This window comes from Phaenicophaeus curvirostris, chromosome 1, assembly GCF_032191515.1.
Source record: "Phaenicophaeus curvirostris isolate KB17595 chromosome 1, BPBGC_Pcur_1.0, whole genome shotgun sequence".
NCBI lineage: Eukaryota > Metazoa > Chordata > Aves > Cuculiformes > Cuculidae > Phaenicophaeus > Phaenicophaeus curvirostris.
Window position 1 is genome coordinate 82310859 of NC_091392.1, and position 20602 is coordinate 82331460.

Sequence of the window (20602 nt, forward strand, 5' to 3'; positions counted from 1 at the left end):
AATTATTCACATTGGGACTAATAACAGACCTTCAATGTATAAAAATGATATTAGGTATATTATCCAAGTTGCTGCTCTTATTGCTTTCCAGAGAAACTGATTTCGAGAGCAAATTTCTATCAACTCAAACCACAAAAGCATGCAGCCCAAACATCAGGGGTAATCTTCTCAAAGTTAGTCTGTATTCTGCATTACGCATTCACCATTATAACTCTCTAATGAAAATTCCAAGTATTTAGAGAAAAAAACGCAATGGATTATTTCTCCCCATTTGAAAGAGAAAAAAACCTGCACACACTTAGCCTGTGCAGCTACAGTGATTAACTGCATATATTAGATATTTGCAAGCATGATTAGTTAGCTGCCTGCACAACTCAGATTACCCAGGGAACACTTTATTCTCCATGGTAATTGCAAACTTGATGGGACACAACTGCCCACACCTCTCAGTGTAAAACAAGACAGTTAAATAAAAGGGAGAAATAGTTTAGAAATTTTAGTATCTTAAAAATTGGTTCAATCTTTATTAGCTTAATAGGGAAAATTCTAACAAACTTGTATTCAAGTAAAAAAGAAAAACAAATTTAAAAAATAAAGCAGCTGTAAATTCAGAAGTGACCCAGAACTTATCTCTGCACGGTCCCAGAAAATAATGCCACATAGTAAGGTCTCCAGATCTTCACAGAAATGACAGGCTGGCACATAGTGCAAGTGATTTTTTTTAACATACCAGTTTTTGTCTGCTGCTCAAGTTTAATAAGGGGATTCACTTTGACCTACTAGTCTTTGAATATTCACATACATATTCTCCTCCATGTGATGAGAATATATAGGGCAATGTGCTTCTTCCAACATCTTTGGTATTTGGAAAGCTATAGAAACTTTATTCTGTATTGAAATTTTTCTCCACAGGAGAGAGCCCTGAATATAAAGCTCCCACCAGTTGAGGCATGGAGACCTTTCCCTCAGGCAGCCATACTCCATTTTCCCTTCTGGAAGCATCAAGGTAAGATCTCACCAGGCACTATTCGGGAGTTGAATATATTTGTGTAGAAATCTATCAGCAGTTCAGTGAACAGATTCAGAGGTACCAGAGCACTCAGGGAGGCTGTTCCTTTCGATGGCCAGATCAAATTCAAACCAAAGACACAGGCCAGGCTGGAAGCTGTCATTCTGTTATATAAGCTCTCCTGGGAAACCTGGAAAAACATATACATGAATGGATATATGCAGACATGTGCCCCAGAGAGTGATATCCTGTATTGAGGACGAATCAATGACCATAGTAGACCCCAGCCACACGTACATCATTGGCTTATTAAAAGAGCTTACTAGGCAGCCTAGAGCTATGGGGTCACTGGAGTCTGTCCTCCTCAAGTATAAGATAAGATGTCAGTAAGTAAAGCAAAAAGGCTGAATTGCTTCCTTATGGCAGGAAAATTAATAGTTTTCAATCCTTCTATATGGAATCTATCTCTGCTGAGGAGTAGGGAAGGACAGCACAGAAAAACAGCTGTCCTATCTGCTTCAGAACTAAGTCCTCTATAAGATAAACCTCAAAGACTTCTGAAGTTGCTTGCAAGGGCTTAGAAAGATTTCCCCTTCTCCACTAATGGGTGAGTTCACTTCCAAGTACCTCCACAACCACCCAGTTCCTCTGAAGCAACGGAGGAGAAAATGGGCTGTAGGTAAAATACGTAGGCCTGAAATCTGTTCTGTCCCACTTCTATCTGACCATGTGAACCCAGAATCGAGTAGCAGGAATATTTTTTTCCTCTGTGTGAGTCTGTCAGGGAATTTGTGTATGTTCTGCTTACTGCATTGCATAGCTGGTGTCTAAAGCCCAATAAGGTTTAGTTTTCCTATCTGACAAGTTCTCTGTTATTGTAAAAAGCCAACATGCTGAAGGTGCCCTCGATTCCTCCTGATCTAGGTAATTCAGCCAGTTCTCAGGCTGATGGTTACATTTGCTGCTCAAAAATCTGTCATGGGAAGATCATGCATTCAGGTTGCCCTGAAGGTGTCATCTCAGAATGGAGAACTACTGGGCAAAATCTGTGTATTCCTCCTGCCACAATTTCAAGTGAAATAGGAAAGCAAAAACTTCACTTCTTAGTGCTTTTCCATCCTTTAGACGTCCTTTAGACGTGCGCAGGACGGAAGTATTTTCCTTGGGAGTCATGAAGAAATATTTGTGTGCCCAAAAGCACAGCATTCTCTCCCTAACCATCATTTTTTTCCAGTAATAGGAACTAGTTTTCCCTCCAGTATTTGCCTTACCCTTTTGGAACATCAGAGCTGCCACGATGATACTTCTGCTACAAATACTAAAGACTTCAATTATTTTTAAGGCCATGAGGAAGGGCTGGATTAAGGAAGGGGTTATTAATAAGGAGATACTGGTGCCAAAGCCACCTTTTAAAACGATTGACTTCACAATTTGAGAATAAAAAGTTATCAGATGAAAATGGCAGTGCCTGCTTCATGACCTTATGCAAAACCCACATCATTGTATCTAGAGTATGAACCACATATAGCCTGTTGACCTTCACGTAGTGCCCTCAATGCACTATTTAACTACACAGAAAAACCAACAAGCCTCTCTTATTCATTTGATCTGCTTCAGATGAGATTTAAAATGAGTTCATTATAGTGCAGCAATGCAGCAAAAGCTGAACCACTATCAAAATAACTGATGAGGGAAAACAATCAGAACAACAACGAGTATCCTGTTAACAAGGAGACATAGACCTAGGCATTACCCTGAAGGTAGCTGGAAAATGAAGCTAACATTTGGATGCTGCTAAATATAACAAGGTCAGGGACTGTCTTCTGGCCCTTGGGTCAAGCAGCTCATATTGGCTGCATTCACACTATGTAATGCTTGTGAAACCCCTGTTGATTGAGGAGAATTCTTTTTTGGTATTTCTTTCAGTTGAAGGTCTCTAAAATAATGTGAGAGCTACAGCCCATCACACTGTGTTTTCTATAGCACAGAACCAAAGACATGAGCTCTGTGTCCTAAGGCAGGTACGCTGTGGTGGCACGGAAGCATATGGTAGAGTACTAAAGGACAGTGGAGGGTGGAAGGAGTCAAATCTGTTGCAGCCTTCTTTCCTTGGTTTTGAGGAGTGCTCCCTGCCTTCAAGTGCCAGTTGAAACAGCCAGCTTAAAGTCGCTCCCTTCAATGGCCAAGGTTTCAGCCCAAAACAGCACCACTGCTACTTGCTGGTAGAACTAGACTTGCTTTTTTTCTTTAGGCCAACTGTTTCAAGGAATGTTTCTAACTCCAAGATGAAATCACCATCTTCTCCCTTTGCCACCACTCAGTCAACAATTTAAGGAGATTGTCAATGGTGAAATGATCAACAAAAATACCCATGACACAGCATCTCCCCTGAGAGAGGTCATCCTTTAGAGAAAATGAACCAATGATGGTATCATCTGAGGCAAAGCTATGCTAAGCCTTATCTGTGAGTCATCAATGAGGATTACACTTAGGAATTCAAGGGAGACCCCTTGCTTCACTCAAAAATGCACAGTAATCCCTTCCTCAGCAGATCCAAGAAAAAGTGTGCAACTGAATCCAACTGCCTCCACAGTCCTTTGCCGGCTCGTCAAGAGCTGCACACAAGGGAGCCTTGTCACATAAAATCCAGGGAATTCCATCTTTCTTTCTAAACTTCTCATGTAGCACCTCCCACACAGGCAAACAGCATAATTAACACCCCTTGCCTCGTGGCAAATATTCCCTTGAGAGGAAAAGTTCAGATGTAGACAGAAATGCAGAGCTGCATCTCTCTAAAAATAGGACAAATCTAAAGCAGTAATTCCTGACTTTTAACAATTCATGTATTAGAAAGTGGTATCCCAAGCCTGCATAATACAGAATGGAGTTGATGTATGAATGGCTTTATCCCTCCCCAAGGGGATCAGGCTTCATACCATCTCTATGCCCTCTTGACTCCAATACCAGCTTTCTTTCTCAAACAGCACAAATGCATCCACTTAATCTACAACACTATCATGAACACCTGATGTTTTCTTCCAATGCTACACCACATAAAGGCAACATGCAGTCAGCCAACCTCTTCATGGGCTACCCTTCTAAATAACTGCAACCCAAAGCTATTCTATCTAAGAAATACAAAAGACATCTTTAGCATTTGGACTTAACTCCCCTGACTCCTTCTTTGATTCCCTTACAAAGTTAGTAACCACTGTCTCTGTTTCAAGTGAAAATATACTTGCTCTGTCAATTTGACAAGCTAATAACATACAATTCTCCAAGGGCCTAGGTTGTATCTTTGAAGGAATCATCTGAACATCACAGAAAAATATTACAACAAAGAATTATACAGCTCCAGTTTGTTGTTCACCCCACCCCCTTTTGTTTGTACATGTACGGAAAATCATTAAATAATGACAGGCTATATCGAAAGAAAGTACTCTAGAAAGATAAAACTTGTCCATTGCAAAACTCACCACTGGGAATAAACACTGAAGATTTAGTGCCACATCGTCAAATACAAAATATACATTTTCACTATCCCAGAATAAACACCCAGCCCCTCCCAGCAAAATTGTGATTATTTTAGGATTCCATGTACTTGCATCCCAGCACTCTCATGGATACCACAAGAGTGAAATTAGATAGACTTTATACTACCTAATGAATTTAAACAGTGAAATACAGAGCGTAGAAACAGCCCACTACCATCATGTTTTTAAGACATAAAGACATTGCCATCTCTTTGGTTACTCAGTTGCAATGCTGAAAGGAACTCCACAAAACACATTCGAAAGAATATCACTAGATATTAAAACGCCCCCACAAGCTGACTAGAAATATAAGTTTCTATTCCCCACCCTCAGCTACTATGCATACGTGCCAAGTGCTTGTATCTGTTCCATGAGGCTTAGTCATCTAATTCTTCCCAGCATGCCCTGTCATCTCCAGCCACCCTCAAGCTTTGCTGGTGCTAATTACACTTTTCAATAGGACAAGCAGTTGAGACAAAACATTAATTTCAGAGCATTTTTTTCCCAGCTTGCACTTGGCTTTAACTTCGCTGCTTCGGTTACAGATCTGAAGCATAGCTCATGGTCCCCAAAACCTTGTCCATTTTTTCTATTTGGTCTAACTCTGACATTTGGAATTTGGCAGGGTTTTGCAATGGTTCTTTCAGCCAAGTCAGACACCTTTCCCCTGCATCAGGCATGACTGCTGGGATAGAAATAAGCAGCAGAATGGGAAAGTGTGCAAGCGTAGAGAAGGAGCTGTATGAGCTGGTACCAAAAGCAAAGACATGGTTATAAAAACACAATCTAGATGGTACTGTTTCCCCTACAAACATTCCTGCCTGTTTATCCTTAGCCTGTCATGGAAAACTACACTTACAATTTTATACTAATTGGTTTCTGACTTCAGAACTGAGTAACCGTAGCCCTTAGAGTGCCTTGCCAAGCAATTTGCAAGACAACTTCCTTGAGCTACTGAAGTTTGAATGTGCATTCAGAAACTCACTTCACTGCACATGCAACCCAGTGCTTGTGGAACACAAACACTTGTTTGTGGGCACTCATTTCTTGTGAGATCAGCTGAGCAAGCACTGACATTTTCTAAAGACATAACATAGGGACTGACTTGTGAAAACTGGCCTTTGTTTACCCTCTTGCTCCTGGTCACCCAGTACTGCCTAGGGACTTCAGTCCACTGCTGCTCCAAGAGGATCCTGAAGATCTAGCCACCAGCTGCACTGCAAAGATGAGATGGGCAGCTTATACCTTTCACAGTACTCTGGCCTTATTACTGACAAAATCACTGCTAATCTAAGATTAAAGGATTTTTGAAACTTAAGTCTGTTATTTCTGTAGGAGTTGCACTGTCTTGCTGTAGCACCCTTAGTCTAGAAGGAGCAGTTTCATTAAGTAAGGGGGTTGAGACTGCAGACAAAACAGGATTTTTCTTCTCCTTCTTCCGCAAGCCTATATAAAACTTGGAGTGTTTGAAACCTGTATCTAGTGATTACAATTCATCACACTTCATGAAATTACCACAAGTACCTCTCACACTACTCAAGGCTGAGCTCACAGAAGAACTAAATTGCCTCTTATATGTAAGAAGGTTGATGCTTGCAGGTAAAATCTAGGATTATTGATAAAGTGGTCTGTTACAAGTTTGAATTGTGGCAGCTTGTGCAGCACACTGATCTGCAATGAATAGAAATCTCTGCCTCCTAGATTGTTTCATGTTCCCTTGACCTTTCCAAATGCAAATATTCCCTGAGATATTAAGGATGAAAAGCCATGGATCAGCAAAAATTGCAGATCTGAGCACTAGTATCAACTTGATGCTGTGCTTTACATAACAAGGTGTACTCAAAAATAATTCTATGTTCTGTTGCCCAATTACAGAAAACACTATGTAGTACATTTGTACACCTCATTAACACCTCAAGTGCTCAGCCCTTACAAAATGTGTTGAGATGGTGCATCTATTATTGGAACAAAGTCATTTACACGATTCATAACACTGAGGAGAGATATCAGTTGCTAAAATAATAGCAAATGACATGAGGATTTCCTTAATAGCATTAGAGTTCAGCTAAGCAACAGTAAATGAACATGTGGGTATTAGAGGAACCTTGCAAGTGCTGACTGAGTAAGGGCTGTATCACTGTGTTTCCTTTAACCTTGCTTTTCTCTAGTGCTTTGACAGAAAAAGGGATTAAGCGTACTTGTTCCTCAAATATCTTACTGCTAGAATATGACAAACAAGATTGTAGCCCACGAGCAGTTACTGAGGCCTAATTACTCCACTGGTGAAAGTCAGCATCATTCCATATACGTGATACTTTGGTGGGCTCTTAAACTTCCAAAGGCTAAATCACTTTATTTAGGTGTCATCTACACCATCATCCTCAATTTTAGGCACATGGGTTTGAAAAATGCAGTCTGGAAAAGGCTATACATTGGATAAGGCAGAAGAAAGGGAAATTTACACTCCCATTACTGTCCTTTTCTGCATATAAACTGGCAACTGAAGGATATCACTAGGCTAACCATAGAACTTTTTCTTTAAAGGATGTTCCCCAAAGCCTCACATTTGTGGGATTTAAAAAAATGGGTTAAAAAAAAAATCAGCAAATCAAAAAGAAGGACAGAAGACACATAATTTCATTTATCCTGAGGCATACCAAAAATCCTTGCAAAATGGCATGTTTGAAATTTTTCATTTAACAGTTTAGTAAACTACAGAATGAAAGGCGATTTTAAACAGAAAAACATTAATTTTTAACATTTAATATAAAATATTTTGTTGATGGTTGTTCTAAAGCTCATAAGCATTTCTATAATATTCTAAATGACAGTAATTTATTTGGTGCCTTAGTTGCTCAAGACTTATACTTCGGAAAAAAAAAAAAGAAAAAGGTGATTTTGTCTGTTTTTTCTTCAGCACTGAAAATTACACAATCACTATTTTCAGACTTTTTTCAGACTTTTTTGGGAAAAATCCCAAAAACTAAATCAATAAAAACATAAATTTGTGCATGTGCAGTGAAGGAGACAGGACTTTTAAATATTCCACTGCGCACACAGTTCCACTTAAATTTACACAGTAATTTTCATTACATCTAAAGAATTTCATGGAGAAGGATTGTCCAGACCAATGTTTAGGCAGTGACTCTTATTAGAACTGGAGGGTTCTGCATCCTGAGTTCACTCCATTAGCAAGTACTGCATAACCACTTCTCTACTTTTAAAATTATTCAATTTTATTTTCTGTGAAGAGGTTAAATGTTAAATTAACAAAATTAGATTTACAAAGACAAGCACTATTTTGGAAAATTCACCTATACTCACCATATGAAGAAAGCATATCAGATATTTCAGAACAACATAATTGTGTTCAGGCAGTCCTTGAATAATTTGTTTACATCTGGTGACTCGTAAACTGCTCTCCACACCTGCAATGTCAAAAGCAGTCTTAACTCCAAAACACCAAAATATTACTAAGAAATAGTATGGTTTTTTTATATCTGCCGGAATTACCTTATATAACCATCAATAAAACTAGCCATAAAATTCAGCTCTACTAACCCCTACAAATATAGTAAGTTAGGGTTATCCATTTGAATGTCTATATCATATTTTTTTTTATCGTATATCTGGCTAAGACTAACTTCCAGAGCATTTTCTTGATTCACTGAAATAGCCAAAACAATTGCTTTGCTTAAGAGGAGTTTCAAAGGTCTTGATTTGAATCCCAGTATCCCTCCATGCACTGAATCCAGATGTCTACTTTTTATGCTCTGCTTTTATTCTTGCTGAGACATAATCAAGCCCAAAACACTCTTTTGGCACTGACTTTAAAAACACATTTGTGATTCTGCTGGTAACTCTTCTGATTCGGTAAAAATTTATGAGATGGCCACTTGAGTGGGTAAGAATTTCCTAGTGATGAACTTAAGCAGGTTCATTAACTCATTTCTACAGATGACCAAAAAAAATCTGGAATCCAAACTCCTTGGATCATATAGGCAGTTTGGCTGTGATTATATTTCAAATGTTGTACCAAGTGTTTTTTTTTTTTGTTTGGGAATATTGTAATTCTTTTCGTACTGAGAGTTTAACACCAATTTGGAGAAAGATCGGATGATAATGATAATGCTTGACCTTAACAACCCATATGTGCTAATGTTTCTTCTCCATTTGTTGCATTTCTCTCTCCCTTTCCTTGACATAGCTAGAGGTGCCCACAAATAGGTGTGCAGGCACAAAAATCCAGCATGTTAAATGTTCCCTTAAGCTCTGAATTAAATACATGAAGCTATACTGCGGTGAGCTGTGTTGACCTAGTGGCTTTCTATGATGGGGTGACCACATCAGTGGACACAGGAAAAGCAATGGATGTTATCTATTTGGACTTCTGTAAAGCCTTTGACACTGTCCCCCACAACATCCTGCTCTCTAAATTGGAGAGATATGGATTTGATGGGTGGACAGTATGGTGGATAAGAAATGGGTTGCATGGTTGTATTCAAAGAGTAGTGGTCAATGGCTTGATGTCCAGATGGAGATTCATGACAAGCAGTGTCTCCTGGGGGTCTGTACTGGGACCACTGCTATTTAAAACCTTCACCAGTGATATAGACAGTGAGATTGAGTGCACCCTCAGCAAGTTTGCAGATGACACCAAGCTGAGTGGTGCAGTTGCCACACCAGAAGGACAAGATGTAATCCAGAGAGACCTGGACCAGCTGGAGAAGTGGGCCTTTGAGAACCTCATGAGGTTCAACAAGGCCAAGTGCAAGGTCCTACACCTGGGTTGGGGCAATCCACGGTTTCAATACAGGATGGGGAACGATGTGATTGAGAGCTGCCCTGCAGAGAAGGACTTGAGGGTGCTGGTTGATGAGAAGATTGACATGACCCAGCAATGTGTGCTTGCAGCCCAGGTGGCCAACCGTATCCTGGGCTGCATCAGAAGGATGGCCAGCAGGTCGACAGAGGTGATTCTGCCCCCCTACTCCACTCTTGTGAGACCTCACCTGGAGGATTGTGTTCAGTTCTGGACTCATCAACCTAAAATGGATAAGGAGCTGTTGGAATGGGTCCAGAGGAGGGCTATAAAGATGATCAGAGGGCTGGAGCTCCTTCTTTATGAGGACAGGCTGAGAGAGTTGGGGTTGTTCAGCCTGAAGAAGAGAAGGCTCCAAGGAGATCTTACAGCGACCTTCCAGTACCTGAAAGGGGCCTACAAGAAAGCTCGAGATGGACTATTCATAAAGGCTTGGGGTGACAGGATGAGGGGGAATGGGTATAAACTGAAGAAGGGCAGATTTAGGCTAGACATATGGAGGAATTTCTTCACCATGAGAGTGGTGAGGCACTGGCACAGGTTGCCCAGGGAAGCTGTGGCTGCCCCATACATGGAGGTGTTCAAGGCCAGGCTGGATGGGGCTTTGGGTATCCTGATCTAGTGGGATGTCCCTGCCCATGGCAGGGGTGTCGGAACTGGATGATCTTTAAGGTCCCTTACAACCCAAACTATTCTATGATTCTATGATCTTTAAATAATTGATGTCTTACTTTCTCATGGCTTCAGATCCTTTCTTCCTCCATATGTTATTCCATGGGAATAGTTTCAATAAAAACAATTTCATCCCCAGAAAAAAAAGGATAGTATACAAATGACCAACTAAATTTTGTTCCTACATTTCTGTCAATGTTGCAGCTAAAACTACACCTGCTTTGATATAACTTCTATCACTGAGACTCAGTGCTTTGCCGTGACGTGTAATAAAAAGGGAGTCCTGAGAGTGAGGGTCTCAGTCTGATCCAATTCTTAATAATACAGTATGACATAAAGGTAAACTTTGTAAAAAGGCAGAGAGGGTCTTGGTAACCCTAACCACTCTGCTCTGCTGCAGATCACGCAGCTGTCCATTTGTGGCTGCAGAGAAATGCTAATAATATTGTATACCCACAACTGTGTCATTGTTAGCAAACAGCAGCGATTATGAATCAGCCAGATCCAGTTCAACTTGATGTATATATTTTTCTAGAACTTATTTATACTCACTGGTGATTCCGATGACATGATCATAACACTCAAACGTCAGTAATGGCTGAGGGAGTTCCCTAAGGAAAGTCTTCAGGATAACAGCAGGAATATGGATATCATGATAATCATCAAAATTCACAGACTTGCCTAAAAGGAGAAAAAGGAAGGTGTTCAATCACAGGTGTTACTGTTTCTTGGAACTACTGCTTAAAAACTGTGTCACACTACATTTTGAACAGAAAACCTCTTGGCTTTCTGCTGCTGGTAACTCCTGGGATCTTACTTTTGTATTTTTCATAGAGTTTTACTAATGTGACTACAAAAGATTCTCCCCATAAAGGCATTTCTCAAAATGACATCATGGGGAAGCCAGTGACTTTCAAAATTACTTCACTGTATTTCATAAATCATTAGGTAAAATTATGTTTCATTGCCATAACCATGGAAAAACACCAGAGGCAAAATGACACAAAGATGTGTGTCATTTGTAACTAAAGTAACTAATGTGACTCAAAGTAACTCAAAGCGTACAGAGGCAATACAAATGTTTATGAAGAAACGGACCATTTTTTACTCAAACCTTAAGATTCATTTGCTGCTAAGGATTTTGTAAGTTCTGATCTGTCTGACATGAACTGATGACATGCTATTCAGTAAGAATTAAGTGTCTGTTATTATCTTTCAGGTTTCTGTACTAGTGCTCTTATTATGGTATTTTATGTTAGAAATGTATTTATAATTAACTAATTATAAGCTAGCTATAAGAAAGTTAGCATTTCTGCTTCACCAACAAAATCAAGATCAACAAAGTCCTCACACTGTTACTGGCAATGATATGATGGCAGCTTACCCTGATTGTAGAGTTTCTGAACATCTTTGATAGTCTGGATGCTGGCTGACCTTCTGAAAAGGCCCTCTACTTGTAGTCCTGAAAGAACAATTAATGCAAGTCTCATCTGTAGAAGCTCTCACTCTTTTTTTTCCTTTACAGGTGCAGTAGAAAACAAAACAGAGGCAGAAGGTTTGGGAATAAACACATCCAATACATTCATTTTTTTTTAAACAAAGTCCTTAAAAGTAGAACATAGGATTAAATTGTGTTTCGGCACTGCCTGCAGCACTTTCTTTAATGTTCCTCATAGAAATACAACCACCTTTCCTTAAGTGTTTTAGAATGTCTTGCCAACTACAATTTTATTTTTAAATTAGCCTTTGATTGCATCTAATGGCATAGAAGCAGGATATTTAGATTTACCAGGCTGCTTATGTACCCCCTCTCACTGAGTGTATCTGCAAACTGAGATCCAAGCCACACTTGTAAATCTGCTATTCTCCTTGCTTTCAATGTTTAGCATGCTAAAGAGTGTGTTTGCAAAGATTCCCTAAGCTTCCTCTTCTGCCAGTGGGTGAGACAAAATCCTTTAGGCTGGGGAATGTTTCAAAGGATCTTTGGATGGAGGATCCTGTTCCTTACCACTGGAAGGGTTATGGCCTCCCCAGCTTTAAGGTAGTTTAGGGCAGACCATTACTCCTTCCACCTCTCTATGGACATCAGTGATCGTAGTCTCGATGTGCTTCTGAAATATTTATCATGAATCTCCTGAAGGGTATTCTATCTTACATGCTTTTATGTTATGGACAAACTGACTTCAGCTACAGAGGAAAAATATCAATAAAATGCATCCAATCAAGGATCTAATTTGGATTGCAGCTTTCAAGGTCAGTCATTTATCTGAATTATTATGCAAAACACGATGGGGACAAGAAATGTTACTTTTCTTGAGACTCATGGTACTTCTTGCTTTTGAGTTTAGTAAAATCCTCATTTCCTTTTCTGTTTCCTTCTCTCCAATTTCTGCTGTTTCTTCCATACAGAAAGTAGTGCAATTTTGCTCCCATGTAGTTTGAATTGGAGATTCCTACTGGAAGCAAAGTAACCTAAGCTATTATCCTATGCTCGTCTGACAAAACATAAGAAGTGCTGATGTTTTGAGAAGGGTGGCAGACCACCCACTGACTTGGAGGGACTGCTGTATGGTTTTTCATAAGAGTGTGGAAGACCAGATGGACTTTTTTTTTGCTTTTTTCATGCTCATCTTTCAGCAGGGAAGTAGCCAGATTGAAATCAATGTGTGTGTATTTCAGCTAAAGTACACGTGCATCTATTTGCACAATCAAGAATCTTTATGATGGCCCAGAAAAAAATTAAGTCACACATTAATGAAAGATACTCAGCTGTTATTGTAAACTCAACTAGGTTGCATGCATATTTTATGCAGTAGTAAATTAATATGAAATTCCTTAATGACTTCATTCCTTACAGAATAGTATTTAGTTATTGTTCATATGAATTTAGATCAGTATACTGAAAGAACTAAAAATGTACTATTGAAATAAACTATCACACACGTTTCAGAGACTTTTGCAAAGAAACCCAAGCTCTATTTGAAAGTGCTCCACTGACTAGATTTAGAGGCTTGGCTGGAATTTAGCTGGACACAGCTCCCAGTTGCTTTCTAAGTATTTATGTCTCCTGTTAAATTCCAAGCTGAATACAAAATCTTTAGTGTGAGCACTCAGTTCTGGAACAACGATGACATTTCAAACTACAATATCTGAGAAGCACATGTGTGGTTACTAAAGGAACTAAATCGACAATAATTATGATTTATTTGACCACTTGCTTTATTCCTGACCAGGTCATGTTTCTGTTGAATAAAGTATCACAAGTGGCATCACTGCAGTAAAACTGTTCCATTAGATTTATAGCACAACCTGTCTGAAGGCACGGGTTTGGAAGTGGCAGCTGTGAACAGCTAGCTCATCAAGGCATTGCCGTCAGCAAACAAGAAATACAATAATTTCCTGAAAAATTGTAGAATATTATGCTGTCTGTCAGTGGACTAGAGGTTTTCTGTAGAATAAGTCTTTCAGAAAATGGACATCATAAACACTTGCAATTTGGTTTGCAGGAACTGGTTTAATAGTTAATGCTTTAATCTGATGTGAATCTCACTGTATAAACTACAATGTAATAAATATAAATGTTTAACATGTTTATGCCTGTATTGGCTAAGCTTTCAAGAGTCTTAATTAAAGACATTAATCTGTAGAGTAGACAGCAGCTGTACTTGTCTGGCCCTGCATCCCATCAATGCTGCTGTAATGGTGCATAACACTAAGCTCTTGCTGGGTACACTCTTTGGAGGTCTGAAGGGGGAAAAAGCAACTTTTATCCTCATCTGCAGAAATCTGGGATACGGTTGATATCCACGCTTCTGTCAGAATTAATTTTCCATATTAGCTGAAACTGAATCAATATACAGCAATGTGTTTGATCACAAGTGGCAACAAGCCAACTACCAAAGCAGATATCTGCAATCCTTTTTATATTCGTGGGCAACCCATCCAAATGACATGACACTAATTAAATGCAGGTTAGGAAAACTGCAATTGTTAGGGAAAAAAAGAAAAACCTATAGTCTTCAAGTAAAAGAATTGCAACAGCAAGAGAGACTTTTTTTTTTTGCATAAAAGATGCTCAGACTATTATAGCAGTTTTTAAATAAAGCACAGGTCATAACTTCAGCCTACTGGAAAACAGAAACATGAGTCAACAGAAATCACACTATACTGAAGAGGGAAAACAGCCCTTCTGCAATATATTTTTCTGACTTCAGTGATGCACGTGAACTGAACAGGTTACTCTTTTTAGTAGTCTATAAGTCTATTAACTAATTTCAGAGCTTCCTGTATTTAGGCAGGGCAAGGGAAAGCTACCTGAAAACATGATCTGAATGATGGTATTTGCCATGTCACATAACCTGAACAGCACTAGCCTGTGCCCCCAACCAAGGTCTCATAATAATGGATGGGAAGGAGGAAATGGACCTGAAGCCTCTCATTGGTTATTCCACTGTGATGAATAAATACACAGCCTTAGACATCATCAGGAAATAATTCCTCCAAACCTGTTTCTTCCTTGTCAGACATTAGGAGAAAAAACCCCGGTTCTTGGAAGTACCGTAATTAAGGTAACACAAAGTACCCACACTGAAATAAAATTAATCACATTGTCTTCTTTTTGCAGACAAAATAAATGCCAGAGCCACCAGACTTATGGGATGAGGAAATAAAATTTGTTGAAGACAATCCTGGTCACTGCAGCTCAAAGCATTAACTTTTGTCCTTTTAAAAAAATAATTTTGAAGCAGTTTATTTCATTTTTGTTAATGTTCTTCAATCAAGTCCCATTTACAGCATGACTCATATTAGCTGTCTCTTTAATGAGAAATAATTTTTTTTTTGTGTACAAGTTGAACTGTTTTCCCATTGCTAGCCTGGGTAACAGTTCACACAGAAAATCACCTTGGAGCAGCAGCACTTGCCAGAACACTGGTAGGGAATAACTAACACTAACAGCGATCCTGGGCTTGATAAACGTGCATCTGCATGTTGCTCGCATGTTCTAACAACTCTGCAGAGCCTCTGTTAGGATAATTCAGCACAAATGGACAAACAGACAGAGAGGTCAGTGGAATTTTGGTACCACACACTAAGCTCTCCAGACCAAACCAGCGGAATTTGGTTTTAAATAATAAGTGCTATACGGAAAAAAACATAGTGATGTGAAGGACTCGTCTGTATTCAACGAAGTGATTCTGCAACTGAGAACTTAACTGAGTAATTATTTAAATGCCAGTAATCATAAATGAAAACAGGCAGACACTTCATTCCACACTGAAATAAGACAGTTTTTACCATAGTAGACAAAACTTCACATTGCAGCGACACAACTGTGTCACACTCCAAATTAATAAACTGCTGCTAAAAATACTTAACCTCCTCTGCCCCCCTCAATCAGTTGTCCCACAGTTAAGACACAGAAAATCAAAACTGATAAAGATAAATTAAAGCAACGCATGCTGTCACATTGCTGCAAACTTGTCAGAGAAAGAGAGATGAGAAAATTGCATTCTTTTTCTTTCAATCATCTTTGATTTGAGGGTTGCTGGCATCAAAAACCTTTGTTAATTTGTCTGCTTTCAAAAGAGAAATAGCAAAGAGTGAGCATCTGAATTCCTTCTGTCCCAAATTCAGTTTGGAAACGTTTCTTTTGGCTGGAGTCCTGCCAAGTCTCAGGAAGCGTCCAACCTTATTTGGAAGTAGTTTTCATTCTCATTAGTACAACTAATTTAGACATCTTCTTGAAGATTACCTAATTCTAGTAAGATTCCATTTTAAAAATTGGAACTAATTTATTTATAATATGAGGATTGACGAATTTATAGTGTATTTTAATTGTCCATCTTTGGTGCAACATCTTAAATGCCTGAAGTATTGGCAATTGAGAATTTTTATACTTAAGAGAAATTCAAGGGTTTTTTTAAACCTCAAATACAGTACACGTTTGAGGATGACACTGCACAGCCTTCCTTCCTCTTGTACGCTGTTCAATGAATACAGAACAAGTGAGCATGACATCTGCAGTTTGCAAAGGTGACCTGCACTGCAAGAAAGCGTGCAAATCAAGGGCAGAGGGAAGAAAAGGGCAGTTCCAGACCTACTGACAAGCTGAGCAACAGACATTAAGGATGTATAACTGTGTATCTTCCACAGAAACCAAAATGTATTTGTGTCCTTGCAGTTTTGAACAGCATAGGCTCTAGCCTTTGGATTTATGAATGAATATTCTCGGTTTACACTTGGCACCTCTGAACATAATTTATTTACAATGCCTGAGCACCAAAACTACAAACACTGCTTATTACAAGGCTCGTTTTTATTTGATGGCACACAAACCAGTCATAAGATTTATCTCATCTCCATGAACCCTAGGTAAAACCATTCACATTGAAACAAAAGAGCCAAGAACTCAGAAATGTTTATATGCCCAATGTCAAGCTTTCGCAGTGTTGCATTTTAAAAAGATATTTGATTGATCACAAGAAGTGGAAGCCAGGAGGCAAACTAGTTAAGCTGCAGCAATCCAAACATATTCAGAATGCATAACCATCCATCTCCACCCATTCTGACTATCACCACCAGGATGTATTCATTCACATTAAAAAATGGAACCAGAACTTTCTCCATCAGCAAGATTTGTTGTGCTTCATGGAGGGGGATGAGGAGGAAAGATTAATCACTGTTTTCCACTGCTTCTGCTGCTGAACAGACAAAGGACAGCTTTAGTTGTCACAATAATCATACCATAGGACATTTATTACTTTATCATTAAATTTCTATAGCGTGGTTATTATCATTTCATTTAGAAGCCTTAGTCATTGCCCAGGACTCTCCTATGGTACCAAGAGACAACACTAAACAAAAACTTTGTGCTGCAAAGCACTTCAGTCAACAAAAGAGATGAGATAAAAGAGAAAGTCAGCAATGGGGGCTTCTGCAAGATAATTTTGCTATAGGGGATAGTTATCTTTTCTGTTTTATAATTCTGCAGTGAGATTCCTTCACTGTGAGTTTATTGTTCCATCACTTCTGAGCTGCTGCTCAGCTGCTCATCTCACACAGTCTCTTTAGTAATCAGTTCTTTATGCAATTTTTTTTTTTAGCTATTTCCTTATTTTTGGCCATTCCTCAGCACACAAATATTATCAGGTTTTGGAAATTTTAGTAACAATATCAGCAGGTTAGCTTTGGTTTTAAATTGTTTAAAACACAGACAAACATGTAATATATATTTTTGAGGATATTCTCTAAAACATAAAATACATTCAAAATAATAATCCTACCTATGTATTTCAGATCAGTATTTTGCAAGTAAAAATGACAGTGTATTAATATCTGAGATAGGCCTGAATATTTCTGTCCTTTGTAACTTATTTGACTTCTTCATGAACATCTGAACAGTGTATTTTATATCCACCTTTATAATAAATCAAATAAAAGTTCCCTTAAAAGTTGTCTTCCGACCTCCAGATGCTGGGGGTGTTGCAAGCAAAATATGAATTTTGCCATGCAGTTTTATTTTTAGTGCATATCAGCTACTATACCCAAACTGCAGGTGAGAGTTTAAAACTAAGAGAGTGAATTGTACTAATTGTACTAATACTGACCCAAGCAAACACCAAACCCACAAACCACTCACCAACTGGCTTTTAATTTACCACAGTAACTTGTATCCAATCCGTAACCTGCTATTTCAGAAAAATAGACATGTAAGTAAAAGACATGAAAGGGAACTTTGTGACATCTTTAAAAGCAGAAACACATTTCTGAATCCTCAAGCCTACAATAGATAAAGCTGCTTCAGAGGCTGGGCAGCTCTGAAGTGAGTGGGCACCTCTCTGCCCTGCTGGATCAGTGTAGGCAGCACCAGCAGCTGCAGCCACTTGCACAGACCTGAGAACTATGGAAGAAATGCACACAAAGATATACCCTTTATAGCATCGTGTTCCTTACATCCCTGGTTACCAATACAGGTTAGAAGTGACAGCCCCCATTTACAGTCTCATGTGAGCACAAAACAGGTTGCTAAGGACACATGGGGACATATTAACCAGAGCAGGAAAATTACTACCCTGTAGCATAAGCCAGGCTTTTTGGAGAAAAGGGCCTGCGAGCAAAGCATCAAGATCATTACCGCCAAAGGAATGACACCAGGTTAAGAAACACTTCTGAATTGTTCTGACAAAAGAGTGAAAATTTAATTAAGCAAGGTAATTTCTCGTGGTGTGGTAGAGATAAGGTAGCACACACAAAAAAATCTTATTCAGTCCAAGTGCAAGTCAAGCCTTGCATTTATAAACTAGACAGTTGAACAGGCTGTGGTTTTGAGGCTGAGCATAGAGAAAGATGTCCCTGGGTTTGCTGGTTACAGTGAAGATCTAGTCATAACTGTGCTATGTCAAACCCGCCCTTCCTCTTTGGCCTGAATAAATCATCAGCTGGGTATATGATGATACCAACACCTTACTTGCTAAATTAAGAGCACTTCTCTGGTTTGGTCCAGAAGATAAACTCTGAGGCTTAGTCTTAATAAGCTGATGATTTTCTCAGATACTCGGAACTCTATTTAGGAAACCAGTTCTTCTCTGTGAAGTTTAGTAGGAACTGAAATTAAGCATTTTTAAAATTCAGTGTTAAAAACTTTAGAAACATTTTTCACTCCAAAGTGGAGCTATAATTAAAGTGCTGAAACGGCAACTTTCTCTTTCTCTGCTGAAAAAATAACAAGAACATTTTAATAGAAATGTTAAAAATTGATTTATTTTGTTTATTGCAATAGTGTCTTGAGCCATGAGTCATAATTGATTTCATTTATATAATATAAACAGATGTAGAGGAATCTCTGCTTATGGTAGATTCTTCAGTGTCTGCTAATGTACTAGGTGATCTAAAAACTAGGTAGATCCAGTTCGAGTAATTTTGCTCAGAAATAGTTACCTAAATATGTAGTTGGATAAATATATGAAGAAGAAACCCACCCTCACTGTCATAATGTTAATTTGGCTGTTGGGGAGGAGTACATGCTTGCTGCTGTCAGAGCCCACTCAATAACTCAGCACAAGAAGGGGAGTTTTGGCACATTGGTACAGATGATGATGCCTCCACACGGCGAAGAACGCTTGTGCTGACAGTGTTGTCTGTAACTGAGGTAGAAAATTTTTAAATCAAGAAGGAAAAATGTGACATGAAGCAATCTGTCAAAGGGGTTGGAGTCATTAAAATGAAAAGGCTGGGTGAACTTCAGAGACTGAAAGTTTCCTTAGCCTGTTAGCATACTATTGCAGGTTGGTGCCTAGTTTAAATACCACTACAGCTCCTGCATCGTATCTGTTCAAGAAATGAGAGCCTGAGCTGTACAGAATGGACTTAAATGATGCAAGAAACTGATATCAGTTTCAAGAAATCTTAATCCTGTTGATGAAGCATGATTTTGCAGAAGCTTTTGTGATTTAAGTCAGAGTTTCAGAATCTGGTTTTGGGTACATAGATGTAAAATTGTAGTAATGGGAAGAAAGAGTGGAAATACTGCTCCCCCAGGGCAGAAAACAAAACCCATTCCCTGAAAATTCTGTGAGGCTCAAAACTACACCAAAGTCAAATGGAATAGGGTAATGACAGTGAATTTTTCACTTCCGGAAGATGAACTGATGCTCTCACTGTGCTCATGGCTGCGTCTGGAGTGCAAAGAATGCTGCCAGTCAGCCTCATGGGGCTGTCAGCGCAGGAACTGACACTCGCAGAAGCTGATGGCAGAATTGAGATATTCCAGACTCAGAGAAAGAGTTAAAATCATAGCAGACAGCAGGTACAACAGATACCTGCACATTTATAATCAAGTGCAAAAAAATGCATGTCTATCACCTACTGCTTAACACCCTTGGCATGGCAGGTACTTGGCTTACAAGCATCAGCTGGCTGAGAATGTCAGAAAACACTCTACCTGACAAACCATCTCTCCTTAAAAATCTGCTTTGTGGAGATCTCCTTATGATCATGAATATGACAGCTCTGAGCAAACCTGGGCTTGATTGGAAAATATCAGTGTTGACAGAGCCTGTGCCCTTCCCTGCTAGGGGAACAGAAAGACAAACAGTTGAATTAAAAAATGAGATAGCCCAGCTACCAAACACATGGGCTGGGCTAGGTAGTGGTGGCCAGCCCATACCACTGACTTACGTAGACACACAAAGTAGGACAAAGACTTTGCTCAGAAGTATCACTACATTTCCTCAGATACTATTCTTTACAAACTGTGCTGATATGGCACTAAACAGATGAATTTTTAGCCAAAAAAGATGAATTTTGGAGAAAACCCAAGGATGATTACTGCTTTCAGAATAATAAACATTTCATCTAGGAGAAATTCTGCAGTGAAAAGTTTGAGCCTACCCTTTCTTTTATCACAACCATGAGAGCTAAAACTTGCTTTTTCTTCCCTGTACTGTGCAGCTGGCCTTGCTGCTTCAGAAACTATGGGCATCTTGAGCTGGACTCAGTAGTTATTGAGAGGGAAGGACATGGGACTGGGGCAACAGTGATGAGACAAAATACCCAGAAAGAACAAAA

At 39.0% G+C, this 20602-nt stretch overlaps 1 protein-coding gene across 1 annotated transcript in view; it reads right to left on the reverse strand.

Annotated features, from left to right (window-relative positions):
• Positions 1-494: 494 nt before the first annotated feature.
• Positions 495-20602, reverse strand: part of ARHGAP8 (Rho GTPase activating protein 8) — a 77599-nt gene continuing 57491 nt past the window's right edge. The window contains exons 10-13 of the mRNA XM_069864609.1: positions 11421-11498; positions 10589-10717; positions 7867-7970; positions 495-1199 (exon numbers count right to left, since the gene is read on the reverse strand). Of these exons, the coding sequence (XP_069720710.1) occupies positions 1002-1199; positions 7867-7970; positions 10589-10717; positions 11421-11498 (509 nt within the window). The 3' untranslated portion in view covers positions 495-1001. The remainder of the gene's footprint in view (positions 1200-7866; positions 7971-10588; positions 10718-11420; positions 11499-20602) is intronic.